A 15,532-nucleotide genomic window follows, 5' to 3' on the forward strand; every position below is an offset into this window, starting at 1 on the left:
AGAAAGATCTGTATTAGGCATAAATATGTGAGGTATGATGTAAAAAGTATAGAAAAAGTATAGATTAATAACCATGAGGGATTTTCCCACTGAACCTCTGATGTAATTGCCTGTTCCAGGGTTTTTTCTCATAAGGCTATTAGAAAACAGGTGCCTCCCAGGTAATAATTACTCTTATCTTCTGTACAGACCACAGCCTTGAAGCCATTCACATGAACAGCAATACACACACACACACACACACACACACACACACATACACATACACACACATCATCATCATCATCATACCTTGAAAAAAAGGAAAAAGAAACTTCTACACACTGCATCCATGCCCAACTGTGCAGGTGCATCCTGGCCAGATGAGGGACAAGGACAAAATTGCTAGCTCACAGCTTGTTTCAGTACCTCTTGAGACACCATAATGACACACATAGATATATACATATATATGCCTATGTGGAGAGAGACCCATTTACAAACACAAATGTATAAATACACATATGCACTTGAAGTTCACTTCAGAATTAGGCAGGATACAAACCACAAATAAATGTACATACACAGTAAAAGACATGCTGGTTTCACCCAAGCATACTTACAAATCTACACACATACACGTACACAAACACATGCTTGAAGATAACATTTACCACAAGGTGTGACTGTGCAAAGTAAACAAGAGTATGTGACTGCACAATAGTGTCTGGCATGGAAAGTATGCTAAGAAACGTTAGCTCTTGATTACATATATAAAAATACATATATATTATATAAAATTTTTATCAGATTCATATTAATACCCACCTTCAAAGCAAAATTGCCTTTTCAGTCACTCCTCAAAACTTCATGGAAATTCTGAGATGTGGGAGCCAATGAAAAAAGGAGTAGTGTGGGGTGTGCTCTTACAGTGCAGGGGGAGGGGAGGGGAAACCCTGCTGGTAAGAGGCTGGTAAACAAAGCTCTCCAGATTTCTTTGCTTGAGAGAAGGCCTGGACTTGGAGAGAGAACTGAGCTTTTGAGAACTATTCTAGAGAGAACCAACCTCCAAACACTCCAAAGGCGTTCCTAAAGTCACTGGGTTGGGAGAGGGGTTGCCCTCTCTCAGTAAGGGAGGAAGAGTCCCAGTAAGTTGGAATCAGCCAGAAAATCCTTCAGAGTCTGTTTATCCACTAAAGTCCTGTAGCTTGGAGAAAATCTGATTAACTTAACTTACCCAGATGGGCTCTAGAGTGAAATATATAGCTGGTTTCTAAGACTCAAATAAGGTGGGAAAACAGGTAGAAAAAACAGGGAATGTAAGTAATTAAGTACTGGATACCTGTGTGTACAACTTAGCTCTTCCATTAATTTGGAGCAAGGCACAGGATCTGTGAGGCTCAGTTTCCCCAGCTTATAAAAGGCAAATGAAACTGTCTTTCATCCAGTGGGAAGAGAGCGTATCTTTCTTCTCTCCCCAAAACAGCGCCAGCCAGGACAGCTTCCTCTTAACCCTGGAAACTGCTCAAGGAATTTCTCCTGTATCTCCCTGCTGCAGTGACCCTGGAGGGGTCTCCCTTTGTCCACCAGACGCCTTTCTGAGAACCCCTCCTTTCGTTTCAGAGCCAAATATTATAACTTCAGAGCTCAAAAAAAAAAAAAATTCAGAGATCTGGTTTAACTTTTCCCTTTTAAAATGATAAATGGAGCCCAAGGCACGTCTGAACCAACACCCATGGTGTTTTACTCGCATACAACTACAGTCTTTAAAAATCAAGGCAGTATTTTGAAAGACCTAGCGAGATGAACTCCATCACCTCCCTCCCTCCACCGCCTGCAGCAAAGCTGGGGGCGGGTTGCGGGGGACGCGGTTCCCGTCCAGCACTCTAAGGGTTAAATTCAACCCGGAGTCCAACATGCTATTGGCCAAATACCGGGAGAAGATCTGGTTTTCGTAGCCGAGGGCCAATGAACACCTCGAGTGGGAGGGTTTGAAGATACTAAGGAGTTTTCCCCCCTTTTTTCCCTCTCAACCCCCTCCCATCAGCTATCGCTCTCCCCACCCCCATGCCACCAGTTTGTTAAATTAATGCAGTAAGAAAGTCTGAAGATCTGAAGGAGTCCTGACCAAACGAAGATGGGCGAGCTCACAAAACCGAGGCGCATCTGAGGCTTTGGACTCCTGAGCCCGGCTGGGTAGCCATGGACCCCGGCAGCCCCTGAAACTTGCCCTGGGCTCTCTTACGCCTGCAGCCCCGAGCAATGGGACACCTTTCCTGCAGCGATCATAACTTATTCGGCGGGGACCAGGGAACAGGAATCACAAGGCGACAGCAGACCAGCACGGAGGCAGGAGAATGAGATTCCGGGACTTGATCGCGATGCGCCAGCCTGGCACATTCTCGGAGATTTAACTGAAGGCAGCGCCGGCAGCCGCTTCCCCCTCACCCCTAAGCCCCTCAGGCCGGCCCAGAGCCGGAAAGCCCTGTTCTCTCTACCCAAGATGCTCGCCCCATCTAACGGTCCGACGCCAGAGCTCTGATCTCAACAGAAGATTTTTTTTTTTCCTTGCATGGAGCTGGCCGTTTAAACAGAAAAACAGGGGTAAAAAAAAGGGGGGGGGGGAAATATACCCACCCCCAAACGTGCCTCCCCAGCGCCGCAGGGAGCCACCAGACACGTTGGAGTTTAACAAACAGCGATACTCTTCGCGCTCCTGAAAAGCAGGGCTGGACGCTCTCCGTGGTGCTGAAACGCTTCGCAGCCACCGCTGTCCGCGGTACCCACAGCCCCCTCGCTCCGATTCCCCCCGGGGCGCTCTCCTGCGCCCCTGTTCCCCGCCTGCCCTTAACATCTGGATTGTTTTTTCAATAGCGCTCTCTGGTTTTGTAAGTGCCAATCTGAAACATTTTTGCCCCCATAACTCGTGGACTACAAAGCACAAGGACCTGAAAAATGTACAGCTTCAATACTCTTCGACTCTACCTTTGGGAGACCATTGTATTATTCAGGTATGCAATTTTCTACTGACCACATCGCTCTGATGGAATTGGGGGGAAGGAGTACGGAGGCTGGCTCTGTCCATGCGCCCACCATTTGGGGGGAGAGAGGTGCTGTATGCCGCTGCAATCGGGTCCTTCCATCCTCCGCCCCCCTTCCCCCCACCCCCATCCCCCCGCCCGCAGGGTGTCTGGCTTGTGCGTGGAGGTCTGAGACAGTCGCTGTTCTGGCAGCTGTTGGCCTGTTTCTCGCGGTTTGTTTGTCCTTCCTCTTGCTACACCCCTCACCACCGGTCCCCGACCCCCCTGCATATTGGCTCTCACTGGGCTGAGGACTTTAAGGGGAAGCTTTAGGAGTTACTCAATTTAATTAGGACTGCATTCTCTCTAACCGCAGTGCCGAAAACCTCAGCTCTCCCGTCTGGGAGCCAAGTGACAACTAGCGGTGACGGGGAAGGTTGCACTCAAACTCGCTGGACCCAGAACATTTCATTTTTTCTCTCCTTTTTTGTTGTTGTTTTCTTTTTCAGCGGGGAGGGAGAGGGTTACTAAGGCTTAGTGCTTGGAAACAATAGTGTTGTGACCTTAGTTTGTAAAGCCCTGAACTTGAGTGCAGACTGGATGTATTTAGGAACAGATACTAGGAAACATTTCCCTTCTGAAACTTTGACTCTCTCCTTTCCCCCTCCAACCTTTCCAAACTCTACTTTTTTAGCTGCAGATCCTGAACTGATGGACAATTCTTGTTTGTTTTGTTTCTTAATTCATGCCTATACCTGACTCAATAGCGGAGTTCCCCCATCCATTGTCTCCCAGGTTAAAATTTTCTGCCTACAGGCTTGGCATTCTTATGTTAGTACAAGTGAAAAGTGAAAAATCACCTCTTCAAGAAACATTGAAATAGATAGTCCTTTTGTAAGTGGGTGAATCATGCCATCTTCAATGACGGTTATGACAAATTTCATTTATATGAATTGAAAAAAATTATTCTTCTTCCATGACCTGCAGCGATCATTAATCTTCCTCATTTTAGATGCCTGCCTCTCATGTTTTACTGTGGCATTGGATTAATAGTCACTGAGAAACTCAATCCAGCTTGTTTTTAAAAATAAGTGACCAGTAAGTATTATCCTTTCCCATAATAAAACAGCAAATAATTCTTATTTTATTACACTGCATATGGATGGTTGATTTGACTAACCCATTGGGTAAATGAATGACACCTCCCCTCCAAATTGTAAGTTTCTGTATGGGAGCCTCTCTTCATGTCTTTCTCTTGAGATAATGAAAAGACCCCACTCCCTTTTCTGAAATTACCCAATGCTAAAGCTTCTAATCTCCAGTTCAAATAATTGTTTGAGAGGCCACAATCCTGACCACAGCTCAGAATGCAAATAGACAGGGAGTCAGATAGAATGAAAAAAAGTACAACAGTCCAGGGCCTTGTGAAATACATCAAAATGTGGTTACTTTATGGGGGAATGGGCAGAAAGTATCCTGTTAATTATACCAGATCCTCTCTTCTCTACATACCTAGTAGAACTATAGAATGCTGTAGTGGTGGGGTACTTGGTAACATTTGTATGCAAATTGATTCTCTGTTTGGCTTACACGAGACAGAACTGAACCAGAGAGATTAAAGAGCAAATTAATAGGACCAAGCACATCGTTCTCCCCCCCCCCAAACCCCCAGCGCCTTTCTTCTTGATGAACAGTATGCAATGCTTGATTTTCCTCTCCCAGATACTGTCTTTCACAAAAGGGAGACAGTCTAAAAGGTCTGCATCTTAGTCATTTCGATAAGGTTATGAATCCACTGTGTTCATTCTTCAAGTAAACTGGTGGTGGCCTGTCAGGAAACATCACTTTACATCTCTTTCCCCTACATGTGTGAAGACACACATGAGCTACATGGATGTGGAATATAATTCCATGTGTTTATAAGGCAAGAAGAGACATGACCGTGGAGAGCTGGAAAGGTGGTAGTACCATTGCGCTTTCAAAACATAGAAGTGGCTACTTCATGTGAGAAGGAAATTTTTCATTTTTGAAACATAAAATAATAATACAAATAATAATTGAACTCAGGAAATACCCTCAGCAATTTTTCAGAGAGATGAGGCGGGAGGAAAGTCACAAGGAGGCAAAGTGAGTAGGGTTGTCTTAATTCAATTGATATTTTCATTTCTAACTCTCTCTTTTTTTAATTTTAGGTGAAAATACAGAAGTGTTAAAATCTGGGAGCTTATTAGAATGTATGTGGGGGTAAAAGGAGGCTGGCAGATCCCTAGCAGGTTCCATATGAATGACCCCTTCTCCCTCCCACAAGGGACAGGCACTGTGTTGGAATGAGCCAATCCAATCATCTCAGGCACCCAGGTACTCCTTAGATTAAATGATGCCAGCTGCTCACCTTGTTGAGAAAATCTGGGGGCTAGGAAAGGTTCTCCGTAACAGACGCGCTGCTGCATCAGCACGTAACCAGCAAAATGGCAATAACGACAGCACAACCAACAAAACAACAATCAAAGTGAGGGAGGCAGAGATCTTATACGGTGCCAATACAGAGGAGGAATTGAAGCCTTGCAAAGGAAGACAGGAGGTCCTGGGAGACAAAGAGCATTGCAGTGCTCATCAACTGCATCCCCACGAGTAAGATGAGGTGATTTGGCTGAAGTTCCTACTCTGATATTTGAAAAGCCTGAGGTTCTAAAATCCCATAAGTGACATTCTAGGATTCAGTAACCTAAATTTTGTCTTGTTTTCAATCAGGCATGGGGCCTTAGAACCAGACTTGTCAAAAATAAAATGGGCAAAGTTTTTTTTTTTTTTTTTAATGGTAGAAGCACATTCCTTTCAAGCCTCCTTTCAAGCCAAAAGTAACTTGGCTTTGATATCCAGAGTCCTTACAGAGGCTTCTGGCTGGGATGGGCCCAGTATGACCCCCAAATTCTCCTGCCTTCTGAGTAACTCAAACAGACCTGTGGTATATAACCATGTTTGTTAACCTCCACACTGTTGACATTTTGAGCTGGATAATTCTTTGTCATGGGGCCTGTCCTGTGCATTGTAGGATGCTTAGCAACATCTCTGGTACCAGCAACACTCCCTCCCCACTGTCATGACAATCGAAAAATGTCTCCACACATTGCCAAATATCCACCCGGGGCTGGGGGAGAAAGACCAAATTGCCCAAAGTTTCAAGCCACAGTACAGAATGACCACATTTTTAATCGGCTGCTTTGATGTACTAATTATAATGAGGAGAAAAGTCTAGCTTCCTTGAGAAAATGCTCATAATGAAACACACAAAGTACCCCAATAAAATAAAAAGGAGCCTAGTTTGTGCTTGAAAAGGGAATAAAGGTAGGGAGATAAACCAGATCTAATCCATGGACGTTTTCCCCAAAAATGATGTTTTTCTTATGTGCCATTTCCATCTCTCGTCCAAGTAGACGCTCCTTTGCACAGGGTTTTGTACTGAATATGCCACTCCATTGCTAAGAAAGGTCATCAAAACGTTGAAGGGAAGATGTTTCTACCTACAGTAGGGTCAAAAGGAACATGACAAATACATTGTTTCATATCTCTGTCCTAAGAAACCAGCCAGTTGAAAGGTAAATGAGCTTTTCCTGGCAGTGGCCCCTCTGGCTTCCTGGTCTCCAAACTTGTCACTGGGGCAGATGGCCACCTTGGTCTTTTCCTCCCAGTGGCAAAGCTGTCGTCTGCCTCAAATCTTACCTGCTGCATTTCAGGCCCTGCAGAACGTGTCTAGGGGCTTCTAAAATGGGCCAAGGACTTTTTCCTAGGGAAAAAAAGCCCCTTGGGCAATTTTGCATTAGGGCTAATCAGAATGTCAATCAGTCCACCCCTTTTTCAGGCTTAGGAACCTTAAGAGAGAGAAAAGAAAACGTCATGTTTTTGTTCCTGAGGGACAGTTTGAGCAGGGACCCTAGGCCGGTAAAGGGAGTTATGAATCAGCATATAACTTCCGCATATTTACAAAACTGGAAATTACCTATCCGAGGATATTTAGGAAATTTTTATCTGAGACCACCTTCTGAAGGAGGTTGCAACCACATGGTACAGGGGAAAGAGAAGCTGGGCTGTGATTTGTGAGCCCTGCTTCTACAGTCAGCCCTGTGTCCATCCCAGCATGGCCATAACCAGTCTCTTCCCCTCATGGGACTCAGTTTTCTTACCAATCAATCAACTCAGATCACTGAATCCGACTCTTCTAAATTTTCTTCAGCCTCTAATAAGATCTTTGTAGAAGATAGGGGCCCATACATGCTCATAACGGCTCCCGATGAATTAGCTTCACTGGTGACTCTGTCTTCATTTCTTCACTTTTTTATGATGTGCTTATGTGTCTGGTCCAAAACTAAGCACTCCACAGGGACAGATGCCACAGTCCCTGTCCTTGCAGAAAGGGGAAACACCACTCCCTTTAAAGGTACATTAAAAATCTTTTTTTCCTTCAGAGGGTCCACATAGCTCCCCTCCAGGCAGCCAGTGTGCACATCTGTGACAGTGTCACATCTATGTGGGTGTCATTAACTTCATTTCCTTCATCAGCTGGCAGAAGCCAGCATGATTTTTTAGAATAGATGGCATTGTCTCCCTGCCTGACCATCGTGATGCTATGCTGCAGGTTTTAAAGCATGCTTTAGGCAAAGTGGCCTTGGTCCAAAGGGCAGAAGACCCGGGATCCAAAATGCAGCTAGTGACATGACCTAGAGAGGGTTCTGTGACCTTTCTGGCCCTCACTTTCTCCAGCTGTAGAATGAAGGGACTCGACCAATCACTCTCTGAAATCATTTTGAGCTGTGCCAGTTCAGGATTGTCTTCTCCCAATCTCTTCCGTGATAGCATAGTTGGGTTACAGCTATTGCAGCATATTTCAACTATTACAAGAAATAGCCACATTAAGATATATTCAGGATCAAAGGTCTAAAAGACTTGAGGAACTCACAAAGCAACTTTTCTCTTTCGAAAGTTACCCCAACCTGGACGCAATTATTGACAGATCCTATAAATATGTCAATTTCCCCCAAGAAATTCTTAGTATGATGAGAAAACGTGATGCCTGATCACTATCCTGATAGATATGAAGCGTGGCATAAGAAAGACCAAATATTTCCATACTTTTTATCAGTGATTCTATTTGGTCTTTTTTTTCCCTCATAAAGTCTGTTTTAAAAAAAATTTGTTTACCAAACCCCATTCATCATTAATATATTTTTCCCATCTTTATTAATCAAAGGCATACATAATGGCCAGAAATATTGAACATCGTGGGATAAGCAATGTTGCCACACTGAGCTGACCTAAGAAAAAACAAAAGACAAGTGATGCTTTTTAGTTAGTCCACAGAGCCTTGTCAGATGTAAATATGCAATTTGTTAGAGTCTTTGAAATGTTTAAAGTGGATTCTGAGCCCTCATTACTATTTCATGAACCTCCCAAATACCCAGGGACCCCATATTGGGAAACATTAGATTTGATTTATTCTATATATAACTCCAAGAGAGGAATCAGAATAATTGGCAGATTTTATTTTTTTTTTTAATGCACAAACACAAATTCTGACTCAATGTAAATCAGTGAACTTTCTGGCAGCTCTGTCAAATGGGGCAGTGGGCTGCCTCAATGGCAGAGATGGTCCCTGTCACTAGAGGTGTGCAAGCAGAGACTGGAAATCCACCTCCCAGGAGGGATGTAGAAGAAATTCAAGCTTATTCTGTAGATCGAGTTTTGTAATTTGCTGCAGAAGAGTAAATGAAATGCAGGTCAGAGACAAACCTTCACAATTCTATATTCCCTCCTTTCCTGATTCCCAAACTACCATCTGATCTTTGTAAGCTCCCCAAATCATGCCATGAACACAACTCACTGGGATCTTTTCTTTCTTAGAAATGGATTGGATAGCGAATAAATTGGGCAATGAACACACACAAACACACACACACACACACACACACACACACACACACACACTCACTATGCGACAAAGAATTATTAAGGGGAAATCACCTTGGTTATGTAAGAGTCTTGTTTTAGGAAATGAGAAGGGCCACACAATAAGACAGAAGAACCTACCAGAAAATGCCCATGTCCACAGACAAGGCCACAGGCATGGATGGTGGTGCTCACAGGACTCTCAGCCTTGAACTCAGCCGTCTCCTCTGAACGAACTCCGTTGAGCCTAATGCACAACTGAAAACAACATAGAGCCAGCCAGCAGATTCATTCAGAAAACACATTAGAAGGGAACAATGCCCTGAGATGCTAGGGAGAGGGGTTTATCCACACAGTGCCTGTACTTTGTAATGCAAGCCCTTATGAGGGGTGCTGAGGCCCCGAAGCTTTTGAAACTCCTTATAAAGGATCCCTTTGTGGTTTTCTGAAGTTGATATTCTCCGAGTCTCCAGAGGCTAAGTCAGTGCAATTAGATTACCACGCTCTGCCTTTGAATTCAGCTATTTTTCAGTGTCCGTTGCTAAATTAGTTTACCGTCTTAACGGGGAGCTGCCGACAATCATTAATCCTAGCAGTGAAATGGGCAACAGTTCCTGGGCAGCGTCCTCTCCTGCCTCATATTCTGGGCAACCCACAGGCACCTAGAGAACAAGGCTCTGCTTTCTTCCTTGCAAGCGCATCCTCAACTCCCCACGCGTTCACCCCCGAGAATCATGCTCCCTTGGTAGCGTCTTGAGTATCAACACAATTGTGGAACCTTGGGACAAGAAGGACTCTTAGCAGTTCTAGAATTGAACAGTTCTCAAACCTAGCTATGAGGGGCTTGTCAAAAAGACAGGTTTCCAAATTTTGCTAAGATGGTCGATCTTTTATTAAATATTCTTATTACAATAAGATTAAATATCGTTATTAAATAACAATAGCAATAAGAGGGCAGGAAGAAACTTTGGAGGGTGATAGATAGGTTTATGGGATAGATTGTGACGATGATTTCACGGGTGTACATTTATCTCCAAACTCATCAAGTTGTACACATTAAACATGTACAGATTTTTGTATGTCAATCGTAGCTCAATAAAATAGTGATTTTTAAAGAGAGGTTTTAAAATTAAATAAAATACATGTTTCCAATATCATGCCGGACTGCTGAAATAGAATCTCTCAGGATGGGGACCCAGAAACCTGTCATGTCAAAAACAGTCTCTAAGTCAGCACCATTCAATCTTCAGGGTGCAGAGGACTTGCCCCAGGATCTCATTAAGATGCAGATTCTGATTCAGGAGGTCTGGGATGGGCCTGGGAATCTGCATTTCTAACAGCCCCCAGGTGATTTTGATGTCAATGCTTCCTGGGACCAAAAGTTTGATTAGCACGGCTCTAAATCATTCTGATTGAGAACCCCTGACATAGATCAACCCTGTTATTTTGCAGATGTGAAGAGGATAAGCGACTTCCTCAAGGTTATAGAGGGACAGAGTTCCCAAAGCTGTGCACAGTCTGCACTTTCCCCAAACTTATTGCCCACCACATCATCCATGGAGTTCATATGCCCCAACTCCGCCATTGCACTTTCCTTCCTTCAATCCTCTCACACACTGTCCTCCCTCATAAACGTTCCTGCACTTGCACTTCGAGAAGGTTCCTTAGGGAGCTATCCCAGTCCCCAAACTGGTGGCCTGGTCCCTGAAGTCCTAGTGCACCAACAGCTCTCATTCACGCAGCTGGGAACTCTGGCTATGTGATGCGGAATAGAGAGAGGGGGCACCCAAGGAAGGGGCTTGAATCCTGGCCCCCAGGGGCCCTGGGACACAGCACTCAGCATCTGTTCAGATTGATAAAGGAGGTGAATCCAGATAGTCAGATGGAGGGAATCTGTGGTTTCTTTCTCCAAAGATGATCTCACTTACCTGTCTTCCTGTGCCCATTGTGCTATCGACCTTGCATAACTAGAGGCTTGCTTAGGACTCCCAGATGTTCAAAGACTGCTGCCCCATTCTACCATCTGTCTGACCTCAGGACCATGTCCTTCCTTCTTCTCTATCCCTTTGACGTGTCAGCCTTCCTGTGAAGCATGTTAGTATTTTCTACCCCAAATAAAGCAACTGCTATGATCTTCGGCCTTTTGAGAGCTGCGTGTTTGTGGCTGTGTACTCAGTTCTGCAACACTCCCCAGCTCCAGAGGAATGCGGCAAGGCCACTGCAACCCTGGCTGCCAGGCAGATTTGCAGCACTCTCTTAAAAAAGTAGTTTATGGTTTATAGTGTTTCATGGCCACAATTTCATATGGGCTGCCGAAATCACTTTAAAAATTAGGTACAGGACAGTGGTTAATATCCCCATTTTAGAGCTGACAAAACTAAAGCTTGGAGAGGGAAAGCCTTTTGATAACAGCGAGTAACCATGCTGTCGATCTCCGAGTGAAGCCAGGATTCAAATACAGAGCTCCTTGCTCCTAGCTCACAACACTGGCTCACTCCTCTTAAGCTGCAGCCCCTGTGGGCTAGTGTAGATGGCAGGGTCACAGCCCTCCCCCTCTGCTAGTGGACCACAGGGACAGGAAGAAGCCTAGAAAAGAAAACCTGGGAATTTCTCATCAGGCCTTTGGTTTGACAGAGCCATGTTCTTCCTATTGTTGGCTAGATAGGCATTTCTTTGTCCTTGATCATGTTCAATTGTACAATATATGCATACGTTCTCTTTTTAAGAAATTCTAATACTAGACTTAAGCCCCAAATCCCCTCTGACAATGACCTCTAGGTCCCTTCCAGCTCTTATCCTTCTTGATTACTTTACATATATGCATACATACACTTGTGTGTGTGTAACTATTGAAATACACATACTGTCATTTCATGGAATCATATTGTCCATAAAATTTTATAATTTGTTTTGTTCACATAGCAACATGTCTTGGGAAGCCTTACCTGTGGAGGCATACAGTCCCTCCCACTCTGCTCAGCACTGCAGAGCATCTTGCGTTATGGATGCCCCATTGTTTTCTAGACCTCTCCTATTGATGGGCACTTAACACTTTTTTCTAATTTTTCCACCGCAATCAATGCTGCAATAATCACAGTGTACCTACATTTTTGTGAACACATGTGGCATTTCTCCAGGCAGATAACAAGAAAAAGAAATGGAATTGCTGGGGCACAGAGCACGTGCACTTCTATGTTAACAGATACTGCAGACATACCCCTTTCTTCCTGAGCCTTGCTTTCTGCCTCCCTCATGATACCCATCTCAGCCTTGACTGCAACAACTTGTTCATAATCATCATTAGCAGTTATTAAGTATTTATTGAATGCTAGGCATAAGTCTAATGACATCCTATGCCTCATAATGCTCACCAGAATCCTAAGATGCAAGTACTGTTATAGCCCCATTTTACAGGTGACAAAACTGAGGCATAAAGAGGTTGTGTAACTTGCCCAAAGGAAGGCAACTAGTGAGAGGCAGAGCCAGGATTCAAAGTTGGGTGTGACTGTAGAAAACACTCCTTTAACCCTTCCGCTGCCATTGTTGCTCTAAGAATGAACCAGGGAGGAGGAGGGAGGAGACTGAACTGGATGAGGGAGATGAAAGAGACAAATTTGCCTCTTCAGATAATCGAGATAATGTCTTGCAGGTGGTTCTGGATAGTAATAAATTGAGTGTGCCTCTATAAATAGATAAGAGTTTTGGATCTCCAGCCTTCACGTTGGAGGGAGATTGCACTACTGTCCACCCCCATCATAAAGGTGCGTGGTTATAGCTCTGTCAGAGGGTAGAGATGGTTTGCCACAGATCATCCTTCCTTCTTTGTCCCACCTGCCTAGTGAATGACCAAAATCACTCACTTGAAAGAGCTATCTAGGAATATGGGAGAGAATTTCTGAATTGGGAGATCAGGAAGAAGGGCAGCATAATCTCTGGCCCAGGAACAGAATTTTTTTAAATGTTGGTCCCTTGTACTCAGACCAAAGACCTTTTCAGTTACACCCTCTAACCCCCAAACATGCCAGACTGAGTAACCCCAGGCTCCCTGTCTGCTGTATGGAAGGTTGGAGGGGCGCCCAGCCTCTGGCACTGGAGGTCCCACCACAAAGCCGCGGATTTGCCGCTTCCAGTGCAGACCCAAATGGCTTCTCATGACATCTCCAGACCAGGAAACCACACCCAGTCCATTCAAGGCAGTGTGGGTGGTGGGGGAGCAGAATGGGGAGCTGAAGCAAAGACTGGACCACCCCTCTTAATAGCCATCGGGTCACTCCTAATGTGGCCCATGGGCGGCCCATACAATGTGGTCTCAGACACCTGTTCCCAACAGCCCTCCAGATGACAACACCAGAGACATCTCCCAGTGTGTCCCTAGCAGGCCTGTTGCTAGTCGGAAAAACAACACAATAGAAATAAAGTCTCCTAATATCAACTTTCAAAATAGATCTGCTGGTTTGTTGTTTTGTTTTCCTTTGTTTTATTTTTTACATTGTAAATATTTGTTGTAAAATTTTAAACAACATAGTGAGATATGTGTAAAACTAAAATACACAGAAATCTTACTCCTAGGACAAGTCACTTAACAGTCTGACATTCCTCTTTCCAAATAATCTTAATCACATAATAACAACAAAAACATGGGTGCTTACTATGTGCCTGTCACCTTTCCAAGAACTGAGTATGTATTAACCCATGTGGCCCTCAGAACAATTCTATAAAGCATATGCTATTATTCATCCCATTGTACAGATGAAGTGACAGATGAGGTTAAATAATTCTCCTGGTATCACCCAGGTTGGAAGTGGCAGTGCTGGATTGGAACCCAGGCAGTCTGGCTTCAGAGACCCTTGAACTGCTGGGTTACAGTAGTAATCTGCTTCTGTTTTACAAAAATGGGATTATTCTAAACACCGTGTTCTGCAACTCCCCGTTTATCACTCAGCAATACCTTGTCAGTGTGCATGCGGATCTAGCTCACTCACTTCTGCAGTCCTGCTGCTGTCTGTTGAGAACGCCGGGTTTAGTACGGCACAGAACTCTCAGAGTGCCTCATACAAGCCCCCAACTCTATTTCCAGCTCCTTTACTCCGCACAAATCAAATTCCAACCCGAAATGGGTTTCTCATTGTCCATGAGTAATATGCCCATAAGTCTCACCTCCGTAAGTTAACTCATGCTGTTCCGTATCCCCTCCACAAATCTTATAAAAATCCTCCCCTCATTTAGGCCCTGAAAGGCACACCAACCAGCTCCTCCTCATGCCCAGAGATGGGGGGCTCAAAGGAACTCACTGAATATGCCTTTGAACATAAAAAGCAATGGCTTCTGAAAAAGAGGCAACAAGGCTAAGTGAAAGATGTACTGTCCCATGCTGCCTCAGAATTGGACAGCCTAGCGATTAGAGCAAGATTTTCTTCCCTCTATAAGCTCTGCTCTGACTTTGGAACTGGTCTCAGTTTTTTCATGCCTCAAATGAGATTGGACTCCCAGATATTACTGCATAATTATTAATTCTTAAATTAAGTTTGCTTATAAAGGGCCCAGCAGTTAAAAACTGTAGCTTGGGAATCAATCTGATATATTTTGGAATCGTTTTATACCACTTGCTAGGTGAATGTTTTAGAGCAAGATTGTTTTTAAGATTCCTAAGCCTTGGTTTTCCTCATCTGTGAAATGGGAACAATAATTACCCCTTTCTGACAGATGACCATAAATATTAAATGGGAGAAAGCATGTGGAGTGTTATGTTAGCACTACGTATGGCAATTATACAAAGCAGGAAAACCATTATTACTACAAGTAAAATGAGATAAGTGCAAAGTGGTGTAGGAGCATTAAAAAGTCTGACTGTCTGGAGGTGGGGAGACAGCATAAAACAGAAGAAAATTTCCCAGGACTCAGAACAATAAAACTGGGCCATAAAGAATGACTAATTTACCAGGTGGCAAAGAGTGCCAAGACAGTGATGCAGGCAGAGGAGAAAGCTTGCAGAATAGGCAAGCCCAAGGAGGCTGCTCTCAAGCAATAGGGTGGTGGGCCAGCTAGCCACCCTATCGACTAGGCTCAGCCCAGTCTGCTCTGCCCTATTCTCTCCCGGTAGACCTTCTATCAATTAGAAGCCCAGCTAAGAGTGCATAATTTGTTCATCATCCAAAAAAGATTTATTAATTCCTACCATTCATAGCAATTGCTCTAAGTTCTGGGGATAGATACATTGATGAAGAGTCCTGCTCTCTGCTCTCATGCACCTTAACTTCTAGAGGCAGGTACAAACAAACAGATTGGGGAACTATAAAATTTCAGGGCCTGGAAAGTGCTAGAAACTCAATAAAACAGGATAATGGGACAAATAACAGCCCACGAGAGTCCACTCGTAAGGTGCCTACACTTTCATACATACCTGTTATCAGCCTTCTCTCAGAGGAGATGGGCAGGTTGGGAAGGCTGTTGATTTTATAGGTGAGCAAACGAACCCCAAAAGGAGCAATGATTCATCCAAAATCACATGGCCAGTAAGTGCCATCAGCAGATGACCTCATTCCATGCAGAAAAGTGAAAAAATGACCGGGATGAATGATTAAATGGAAGGGGAG

At 44.1% G+C, this 15,532-nt stretch overlaps 1 protein-coding gene across 2 annotated transcripts in view; it reads left to right on the plus strand.

Moving 5' to 3' along the window:
* Nucleotides 1–2,634: 2,634 nt before the first annotated feature.
* GLRA1 (glycine receptor alpha 1) overlaps nucleotides 2,635–15,532 on the plus strand; it is a 79,216-nt gene continuing 66,318 nt past the window's right edge. For both annotated transcript variants that reach the window (XM_045551321.1, XM_045551322.1), the window contains exon 1: nucleotides 2,635–2,990. In XM_045551321.1, coding sequence (XP_045407277.1) covers nucleotides 2,935–2,990 — 56 coding nt within the window. In that variant the 5' untranslated portion in view covers nucleotides 2,635–2,934. The remainder of the gene's footprint in view (nucleotides 2,991–15,532) is intronic.

Source organism: Lemur catta, chromosome 5 (genome assembly GCF_020740605.2).
Source record: "Lemur catta isolate mLemCat1 chromosome 5, mLemCat1.pri, whole genome shotgun sequence".
In the NCBI taxonomy this organism is placed as follows: Eukaryota; Metazoa; Chordata; class Mammalia; order Primates; family Lemuridae; genus Lemur; species Lemur catta.